This window comes from Salvia splendens, chromosome 11, assembly GCF_004379255.2.
Source record: "Salvia splendens isolate huo1 chromosome 11, SspV2, whole genome shotgun sequence".
NCBI lineage: Eukaryota > Viridiplantae > Streptophyta > Magnoliopsida > Lamiales > Lamiaceae > Salvia > Salvia splendens.
The window spans coordinates 16,894,460-16,905,396 of NC_056042.1; the positions used below are offsets into that span (position 1 = coordinate 16,894,460).

Below are 10,937 nucleotides of genomic sequence, written 5' to 3' on the forward strand. Positions count from 1 at the left end.
ACGTTTAACTTGAGCCATGGAGCATCCGGGGGTTGCCATTTGATAGCCACGACCCTTCTTGTTGGTTCCTTCGGCCGAGGGTGGGAGTGTTAACCCCTCAAAATGGACATCCTTGAAGTGCTTCGCCCGTGCTCGTCCACTTTCCACCAGTTTCTGGACATATAGCCTGACTTGCCGTACCACGTTATAAGCCCTGAAGCAAACCCCATTATGTCGGCTGTTGTTCCTCTCCGCCCACAAATACCAAAGGATGATGCAAGGAAGGGTCCGAGCCATGTGGTCCTGTGTGGACCGGTTGATTCTCTTAGCCCAAGATTCGAGTCTAGATGGAATGGAGTCCGATGGCCGAAGGGGATGGCTCGCACCATCAAACCATTCATCAAAAAGTCTCCAAACCATGCTCGTCCCTTGTCCATTAATAAAAAGGTGTTGAATGGATTCCAACCCCGGCTGCCTAGGACAACATTAGCATTTAGATGCCAAGGAGATGTTCCTCCATTGTAGTTTTACGTCAACCGGTATTCTATTCGAAATAAGTCTCCACATGAAAACCGAGATAGTTGTTAAGATGCCACCGTGCCATATGTCTCCAAGAGCCGGGATACGGGGCCGCCTAGCTCTGTTAGAGTCCCATGCCGAGGACAGAGAGAAATTTCCTCCTCGAGACAAAGTCCACCTCGGGACATCGGGGCTGTCAGGGAGGATAGGGATGCTCATGATGGCCTCAGCCATGTGAGGCGGCATACCCGTTTGGTTGCATATGGTACCAACCTTAGCCCCATCCCACTGTCCATTCATCCAAAAATCCGCAACCCTTGTCGTGGGGTCACCCCTTGTGTCTAAGCACAGATCTCTGATTGGTCTATCCCCGAGCCAAATGTTGTCCCAAAACAGGGCTCGTCCATCACCAGTGATCCAACGGATGTTTGGCTGGGCCAGGGGCCAAGCGGCCGCGAGTCGTCGCCACGTCGGGCTGCTCCTACCCGAGTTCAGTCGAGCCAACGGTGATTTTGAGGCACAGTATTTGCTATACATGTGCGAGGCCCATAAGAAGTTTTGCTCTCTAAAGCGCCACCACAATTTGACGTTGAAGGCCTTTAGGACATCCTCAAATTTCCTAATCCCTAGGCCTCCTTCCGTAGTGGGGAGGCAAATCTGTTCCAAAGCAATCCAGTGTGTACGTCGTTTGCCCTCCACAGTGCCCCAGAAGAATCTTGCCAGTTGTTGCTCCAAGAGCTTAAGGGCTCCTTTTGCTGGTTCGATCGCTTGGAACACATGTATTGGGATGGCCTCGAGGGTACTCTTGATCAAGGTCAACCTGCCCCCAAATGATAGGTGTCTGTGTGCCCACCCCGAAATTCTTCTTGAAATTTTCTCTCGGAGGAAGAGAAACATGTCGGTCCTTTTGGCACCTTTGTAAATAGGTACGCCAAGATAGAGGAAGAGGAATGTACCTCTAGTAAAACCACCCTCCGTTTCCACCGTGCCCACACTGTCACCGTTAGTCTCGGTAATGTAAAAATTGCTCTTTGATAGATTGATCTTCTGCCCGGAGACGGCCGAATATTCGTCTAAACAAGCTCTAACCCGTTGGATGGATTCCTTGGCCGCTTGCGTAAAGATAACAATATCATCAGCGTAGGCCAAATGACTAACCTCGGAGCATGCGCGTTTAGACTTGAAGGTCATTTCCATCTTTCCCAAAATAAGCTCATCCAACGCCCTTGATAGATATTCCGCTGCAATAATGAATAATGAAGGAGAGATAGGATCCCCTTGCCGCAAGCCATGAGTGGATTTGAAGAAACAAGCCGGTGCTCCATTGATTAACACCGAGAACCAACAATATCCAATGCATCTTCCAATGAGACTAAGAAATGTCTCTGGGAATCCCATACGGCGCATGACTTGGATCAAGAAAGGCCATTGTACCCGATCATAAGCCTTTGCCATATCAATCTTGATTGCAACGTTTGACGCGGGCCTCCTTCTATATAACTCGTGAAACATTTCTTGGGCTAAGATGACGTTGTCGTTTAGAAGCCTCCCTTTAATAAAACCACTTTGGTTCAGGGATATTACCTTAGGGAGGACGGGAGCCAGCCTTGAGGCAAGGAATTTTGTGATGATCTTGTTTGAAACTTTGCAAAGACTAATTGGTCGATAGTCCGACCAAGATGTCGGGTTATCCTTCTTTGGTATTAGAACAATCATTGTCGCGGTGATGCTCCGTGGGAGAAAAGCCCCGTTAAAAAATTGTATTACCGCATCCCCCACATCCCGACCAATGATATCCCAACAACTATGATAGAAGGACGCGGTGAATCCGTCATGGCCCGGTGTGCTATCAGCCGAAATGCTCCATACTGCCCGTTTGATCTCCTCTTCATTGGGGGAAGTAGCGAGGCTCTCCAAGTCCGAGGCCTGTGGGTGTCGCCGAATCAAGTTCAAATCTGGATCGGCCAGAGGGAGAGCCGATGGTGCAAGTAACTCTTGAAAGAAGTTAGACACCGAGTCCTTGATCTCTCTTTCGTCAGTAATGGTTCGGTCTCCCGCTAGTATGCCATGGATTCAAAGACGAGCTCTCTTTTGTTTGACCCAACTTTGATAGAACTTCGTATTTCTGTCCCCCTCCTTGATCCACCGTACCGCTGCCCTCTGTCTCCAAAAATCCTCCTCCATTTTTAGTAAGAGGATGTAGTCCGCAATAGCCTTATTTGCTCAGCATCTATTGGTCGGGGATGCATCTGCTTTGAAGGCTTGCTGGGCCTCTACGATAACTACCTCAGCCTCTTTAAGGTTAGATTGGAGGTTTCCAAAAGTCGCTCTATTCCACTCTTTAAGGACTTTCTTAAGCCTTGCGAGCTTGATTTGCAAATTAAGTAGTCCTCCGGCCTTGGTGGGTTGGCTCCAACTGGATTCCACGACTCCTCGAAACCTCTCGTGTCTCAACCACATGTTCTGGAATCGGAAGTTCCTACCTTGCTCCCCTGTCACCTCTGTTTTGCATCGAACCAGGATAAGACCATGATCCGAGGCGACGCGAGGCAGGTTCGTGATTCTTGTTGCCTCGAAAACGCTAGTCCACTGCTCATTTATAAAAACTCTGTCAAGCCTCTCAAATAGGTTGTTCTTTGCCCAAGTGAAAGGTGCACCGTCAAAGCCCACATCGACCAGTCTACAATCTTCGATTGCTTCCGCGAAGTCCAACATCTCTGCTTGCCTATTAGACTCGCTCCCGGACCTATCTCGTGGGTTAAGAATGGTGTTTAAGTCCCCTCCAATAATCCACGACCGACTCTCCAAGTTGTCCGCAAGATCCCGCAATTTGTCCCAGAGTGGATATCTTTCCGCGCGAGTACACTTAGCATAGATAGCCGTGACCGCCACAGGTTGGCTGCATGCCTCCAAGCGAAGAATATCGTGGAGAGCTTGCTCGGAGTCATCAATAACATCAAAGTGAACTCCCTCTCTAGTAAAGATCCAAATTTTCCCCGACGTGTTAGCGCCTTTGAAGTTGAGTCCGAAAAGCTTTGAATACAACTCCGGGTTTGGCGCGGTGAGAGGTTCCATTATTGCCATGAAGGAAATATTATGAACAACAATTAGTCTTTTGATAACGTTGCGGGCCGAGGTTTTCACAACCCCGCACATTCCAAAACAAAAGGTTACAAGACATAATTAATTGGATGATGACTTACCCGAGCGGGATGAAGACCGCCCTGTTACATCCATCTTCCGATCATTTTTGTGCCTTGAATTCTCGCCGAGGCAAGAGGTTACATCCTCCCCCGTGTTCAGGATAGATTGCACCACAATTTCCATTCCAATCACCTCATCTTCCTCGGGGTGATCCGTTTCATAGGCTTCTTTCTCCATGAGTGTGCATGGTATTGATTAATGCTCATGAAGTTTCCTAGGTCCCCCTCGGATGCCATCGATCCATCCTCCTCTTGACCCCTAGCCGGGGTGCCTCGTTTGATTGGAGATGAAGGTCCGCTTGAGGCCTTGCGTGCGGAGCGTCCACGAGGTTGCCAACACCTATTCCCCTTATTACTCGATCCACCGGCCCCATTATGAGGACCTCTCTCCCCCCATTGTCTCGGCTCAAGAACATCCGGAATGCATGTGTCCGAGTAAGATGGGACCTCTTGAACTACCGAAACCAGGGCCGTGGGAATGGGCTGTATACTTGCCTCCTCCTTTTCCGGACGATGCCATTCCGTGATTACCTTGTTTCCATTATGGTGAAGCGATTTTCCAGCCGTATTGTGATTTGTCTCCGAGTTCCTCCTCGCCATCGGGATGTTGTAGTTCCGCTTTGGAGGCTTCTCATTCTTACCCGAGGCATAACATGTTACGGCCGAATGGCCCACGTGCCGACACTCCAAACAAAACGCAGGTATCTTGTCCCATTTTATTAGCTGTTGCACGATCAATTTGGATCGGGTTTCCTAAGAGTTTTCCAATCGCAAACAAGGCCGAATGATCATAGAGATGGATAGGAAGGCCAATAAGGTTACACCATATGGCTGCTATCGGTGACTCGCAATAAACGTCGAAGTCCGGAGTCCACTTAAAGACTCGCATTAGGTGTCTATCCACGTACCACACCGGGGTATCCTTCGGACCATTAAGCAACCTCGCATAGTCATTAAGATCATCTAGTTGTATTAGCACATGCTTTGCGTTAATATATTTCCAATTCCAACCTCTAACAAACTTCATATTGTCTAAGGCTTTATGAATTTGGCTTGAAGCCGGAATGGAATGTGAAAACTTACCTACAATAGCAAATCCCAACGTGTCGGCCAATTGTTGTGTCTCACTTCCGGAAAAATAGATCGTCGGGACGCCATTGCTCGACGAAGCGAACCCCATGTTTTTTATTTTCTCCGGCTCAAATATGTGATGGCCTTTCGGGTCCGGTTAGTTGCGAAGGATATCCGCCATCGTCGGTTGTGGTTGCGGCCCTCGGTCCTTACTCGGATTGAGATGTGGGCCTTTTCTAGTCGGATGAGGCTCCCCCCAAGGCGCCTTTTCCACCGGGTTCAGGACCTCGTGCTGAACCCCACCGACCGAGCTTTGCCCGTGGTTTGGCCTTCCCTTCCATGGTGAAGCCTCCCCTGTTTCAAACGAGATACAAAGTTTTTTGGTTCGGCCCTTTTCGAGAGGGGGGAAGTGCTCGAGATACTCCTGGTTCGGGCCAAGGTTCCTAGCCTGCTCCGCGGTTAGTTCGGCGTTATGAGACTCGACTCCAATAATTGCTTGAGGCCCACCCGAACCATGCCTGTTGTCAGCGTCGACTTGTTGGAGGGGTTGTGAAGAAATCCGGTCCAAGGCCTCGGCGGAATCGAGATTAGCTAGTTGCAAAAGGGATTGTTTTGGCTGCACATGTGACTCTTCCATGCAGCAATCACGTGAGTCAAGGTTTGGGAATGAGACCAATTGCCTTTCACCAATGAAACTTGTCTTTATTGCCATATCCGGAAAGTTGACCATAGTACCTTTTGTTTGTCTTGTTTCCACTCCAATCAAGAAAGCTAGCTCCCTAGAGTGTACCATCTTGTCAGCCACCATAGCAACGGTCATATCGTCGCCGGCTGAGGGTTGCGCCGCCACCGGAGCCAATGTGGAGTCGGAATTCAAAGATTCCAGCTGTTCGGGTAGTTCCAACGCTCAGGATTCTGTTTTACTTACCTCGAGAGGCCCTTCCTCACCACCAATTCCGTCCTTTGGGAGTTCGGAGAAGACAACACTCTCTATGCAAATCGGTATCACTTCTTCCGGTACCTTCTCCTTTGACCGGCCATGGCTACCTTCTCTTCCTTGTCTTTCCGCGCTTCCCGCCGCCATGTCAAGCTCCTCAATAAGGTTTTTCTTGAGGCCGCTTGTACGGATCTCCTCCCCGGCGTCGTCCTCGGCAAAAGCCTTCTTGAATTCCGGTTTTGTCGACGGGGAGGGAGACGCATTGTATCTTTTCCTCCCATTACCTTTCGTTGTCGGCCTCGGAGTGGACTTCCTCATTTTCAGCCGGTCTCCTACACTTCGACGGGCCTCTTTTTAGCTCGCCTTCGCACTTGTAATGGTATCGCCGGCGGATTGGAACAAGGCCCTCGTTGCATCACTCTCATCGGCAGCCGAATCATCCATGGTCGACGTCCAGCTCCCCGCAAAAGGCTGGGTGGTTCCGGTCGTCCAGTCCGACGTGGAGACCTCCACCGACCGTTGGAGCAAGCGTTCAAGAAAGGCTAAGGGATGAGAGAGAGGATTCCTTCAGAAATAATTTCTGAAGAATGGTCTCCATATGTGTACAAATGGTATGGAATTTCTCTATTGTTTTTTTGCTTTATCCTATTACGGACCTTTTCAGCAAAGAAATGGGGTAGTCCTGATAAGAACTTCTCTTTCGAAAATTGTTGGTAACAATCTTCTCTAGTAAAGACTTTAGAGAGAAAGACATCCTTATACCACTTATATTGAGATAAATTGTGGCATCTAAGGTTCATCAATTGCTCTTGAGTTTTATCAAGATGCAATGATGCTTCTCCGATAAAGTGTTTTGCTATCATATATAATAGCGTATTAACACTGTCTGGGACTTGTGTAATAACATTGTCCCTGTTTTCTGTCTTAACAGCATTAAGGATTTGATTTTTTACTTCTTCGTTAAAGCAAAAATCCCACCAACCTTTAAGCTGGCCAGTGAAGCCTTGAATTATGGCTCTTGCAATAACAGGATCTGCAGTGCCATTGACCCTATGGGCCGAGGCATACATTGTCATATAATTTATGACAGCTTGTATTTGGTATTCAGAAAGACCATCAATATTCCATTCATTAATGGATTTCCCATCATAAGAGCAAGCATTATATTCACTAAACTGCTCTAATTGGAGATCTACCGGAGTAGGCCTATGATAATAGGGCTTTGCAGGGATATTATAAACCATCTTCTTTTTATAGGAAGAAGACAATTTATTGACCTCTAAGGGATCATCCTCAATCCTCATTTTTTCGAATTGTTTTTCGAGTTCACCCAAACTTTGATCAGAATTTTATGAGTCACCCAAACTTTGATCAGAAAACCTGATTTCGACATCACCATTTGAGTGTTCTATTATGTCTTCAAGTTTTCTTGGTTCCGGTTTTTCCGGTTCTATGGCTTCTTCAAGGAGCCAATTTTCAGGTAATTTAACCTGATCCCAAGTAATAGTCTAGGGAATTTTAACATTACTCTTTTCTAAATTAGTGACAAAAAGAGTAGTATGTTTTCCTGATTCGTAAGGAATTTCGTTACATCTTGGGAAAATAGAATTCATAACCTTATAATGTATCCTTTTTCTTTTTTTTTAATTTTTTTTTTAAAAAGATAACCAAAAAAGCTCTCCGTCCTACGAACTTGATACTGTGATGCAGAAACAGCATCTTGACAAATTTGTTCAGAACAACATCAAAATAAATCGATAAATTTGGACTGAAATTTTTTAGTTTATCATTACAAAACTCAAGCGGTGCTTGCACCTTTTCCCTTCTTCTTCTAAAGTTTCTTCATGTAAAACTCCAGCTCCTTGCCCTCCAAGATATAACCATCACATCGCCCACACTGTCCAGGGCGAGAGGCGATTGTAGCTGTCTCAGTTTCCTCTCCTTCCTTCTTTGCCTCCTCACTCACAGTTGGACAATCTAACAGGGCGTGAGGCGATCTAACAGGCGACCACCGCCAAATTGTTCCTCGATATGTTGGTCAATCTTACGGTCCTGCTGACGTTTTTCTAGTTTCCTCTGGACATGGTTACTCTTCTTTGCCTCCTCAGTCACAGTTGTCTCAGTTTCCTCTCCTTCCTTCTTTGCAGCTGTCTTCTTCTTGCGACTAATTTCAACTCCATAATGTTGAAGATACCACTGCTTGAATGGTGCAGCATCCACTTGAACAATAGCACCCTTCACCAAAGTCTGGGTCCTGACCAGCTCATTGTTGGATGCATTGTACACAACATCAAGAATACGGGTCTTTCTGGTCACAGCCTCACTCCCCCAGGAGTAATTTCCAGTGTCAAGTCTCAACGCACGCCACTTCACATTGCCTCCGCGAACCCTGACCCTGCGAACTGTCTTGTTACTGGACAACTTCGTGTTTGCAGGTTGTCTTCCCAGCTCATACTTTCGCTTCTTCCTCCATGCCTTCTTCTTGCCTCCAGTAGCACGCCTCTTGTGCATAGAATCCCGAGAAATACCCATGATTGCTGGTGGATGAGCTCAGCTGTTAACCTTATAATGTATCCTATATGTAAGGATAACATTTTTTGCTTCTCTAGCCATATTAAACCCTTCGGTTCTAATATCTAAGCATAAAGCATGTATTAAGGTCATGTCTGTTAAAGACAACACAAAATTGGGAAAGCAACTAAAATAAATTGGTCCAGCACAAAGACTAGTTTCTACAATCCCTAATAAAGAATCATGAAACCTTAGGTGTCTTTTATCACGAACAGCAATTAAAGCAGAGGTGTTTAACCCTTTTCTAGGTGTCTTTTATCACGAACAGCAATTAAAGCAGAGGTGTTTAAACCTTAGTTGTTCATGTTTTGTTTCGGTAGGTCATTTCCTCCATGCGATCCTTGAGCCCCATGTTGTGGTTGTTTCGGCGTGGCAGAATTATAGTTCCTTTTCGGGGGACACACCGCCTTGCCCGCCGCATAGCAGACCTCGTTTTTGTGCCCCACATGCCTACATTCGTTGCAATAGGCTGGAATCTTATCCCCTCTCACTTGTTGCATTGTTTCGCGCCCGCAAATATCAAGAATGATCTCCTCGGGGGTGGCTTTGTAATGTCGATCTCGATGCAAATACGTGCAAAGGATAGTCTTGTCTTGTTGGTTGTACCGCAATCGACTTGGATCGGTGTGCCTAGGAGTTTCCCAATGGGAAATAAAGCCGATTGGTCAAATAGGTGGATGGGGAGGCCAATTAGGTTGAACCAAATCTCCGCAATCGGGGACTCACAATATGCGTCAAAATCCGGGGACCATTTGAAAACTCTCATAGGGTGGCGATCAACAAGCCACACCAAGGTGCCTTTAGGACCACTAAGCAGCCAAGCATAATCCGCAATATCCTCAAATTGAACAAGAATATGTTTTTTTTAATTAAACACCTTCACGGTGGAGGGTTCGTGGGTCCCTCATCCCTATATTGCATCTCAAAAGGCGGTTACAATTTAAGGATTACAACAAGACCGATCATCAATCTATGTCTAGGTGAACAAAATTCAAAAAGCAAAACATTCTAGAACAATTCCACCACAAGAGGAAGGAGGGGACATGCCAGAAATGGCTCGAAACCTGCTTACTCTACGGTGTCCAGTGAGGTCAAGATCAGTGGGTCCTTCCCCGTCCCTTGTGTTACTCACGGTCTTCCTCTCACCCGAATGTTGGGGATTCCCATCTCGTCCATTCGGACAATGGCATTGAGCATTCTTGGGGCAGTCTGTGCGGTTTTTAGCTCTTCTGGTCCTATTGACAAAAATGGTCTTGTCTTCGGTGCCATTTTTTTAACACCTTTCCCTATATATCAAAATGAGATAATTACAAAGCGCTGCCACACCCGAAAGTGGTGTGCCATAACAAAAGCCAAGAGTAGTATGCGGTCCGATCCCACAAGGTTCGGACCTCATCATACTCCCTTCAAAAGTACAATCAACCGAAAAACAAGGCACTATAGTCTCCCATCTTCTCATTGCCGACTCTAGTATCCGTCCCCGTGTAGGTTTCGGATGTGTGGAACTCCCATCTCGTCCAATCGGATAAAGTCCAAGAGCTCACTCGGTGCTGAATTATGTTGCATTCGTAGGCCGCTATCATGCTCTAGCCCCATTCTCGCAAGGAAATCCGCCGCTTTGTTCCCCTCTCGGTGTATGAACGTGGCCTGAAATTTGAGTTGGAGCTTGTGCAAGATCAGTTGCGCCACCGCTTGCCGAACAAGTGCCGGCCCCCATCCTGTTCCATTGACCAATTTGATTGCTTGCTTGGCATCCGACTCAATCTAGATTGGTAGGCCGAATTCCTTGGCTACGTTCAGCCCATGGATCATGGCCATTAGCTCAGCCTCCAACGGCGAGTGTGCTTCAAGGGGCGTACAAAAGGCTACAAGCATCTTGCCCCAATGATCTCGTACGATTCCTCTCCCCCTGCTTTGTCGTTCGCTTCATTGAAAGAGCCATCCGTGTTAAGTTTTATCCATGGTTGGTCCGGGGGGTTCCATTTGATCGCCATGGCTAGAGGTAGCGCCCTAATAGCTTCCGCTTGTTGAGGGATGCTGATTCCAAGTTTAACTTCCTTCCAATGCTTCGGCTTCAGGCTTCCATTGGCCATAGAGTTCTGAATGAACATGTGGACCTGCCATACCACGTTGTGTGGTTTAAACTATGTGCCTTGGTGGCGACTCCTATTTCTCTCCGACCAAATAAACCATAGAATGAGGTATGGGGTGGCTCGGCTAAGATGCTTCTTGTTCGACTGTTGGCACCATCGCGCCCAGACCTCAATCCTCGTAGAGATTGTGTCATTGATATGGAGACGGGGGGGAAGAGCCTGTGAACCAAGCGTCAAACTCACTCCATACTCTTCGGGCTCCATGCCCCTGGATGAAGAGGTGTTGGAGGGACTCGATACTCGGTCGGTGGGGGCAGCATTGGCACTTGGAGGCTAGCTCAATCTCCCGCCACTGGAGTTTTGTGTCGACCGGCACCCGGTTCGAGAGTAGCCTCTAGATGAAGATGGATATGGAAGTAGTAAGTCCCGCATTCCAGACGTCGCCCAGTCCCTGAATGAGCGGATGCTGCCCTCGGATTGTGTCCCACGTCGAGGCCACCGTGAATTCTGCATGCTTAGAGAGGGTCCACCTCAGGATGTCCTGTGCGCCTTGAAGGATCGGGG

At 47.5% G+C, this 10,937-nt stretch overlaps 1 protein-coding gene and 1 pseudogene across 1 annotated transcript; both read right to left on the bottom strand.

Moving 5' to 3' along the window:
* Positions 1-2,721: 2,721 nt before the first annotated feature.
* On the bottom strand, positions 2,722-3,213 carry LOC121754526. The gene has a single exon (XM_042149867.1). It carries the CDS (start codon positions 3,211-3,213, stop codon positions 2,722-2,724), a length of 492 nt encoding a protein of 163 aa, XP_042005801.1.
* A 4,294-nt stretch (positions 3,214-7,507) lies between these two features.
* On the bottom strand, positions 7,508-8,252 carry LOC121754527 (annotated as a pseudogene).
* Positions 8,253-10,937: the final 2,685 nt, after the last annotated feature.

Excerpts from the sequence above, each read along its gene's own strand:
- LOC121754526 (XM_042149867.1), bottom strand. The coding sequence starts at position 3,213 with ATGTTGGACTTCGCGGAAGCAATCGAAGATTGTAGACTGGTCGATGTG.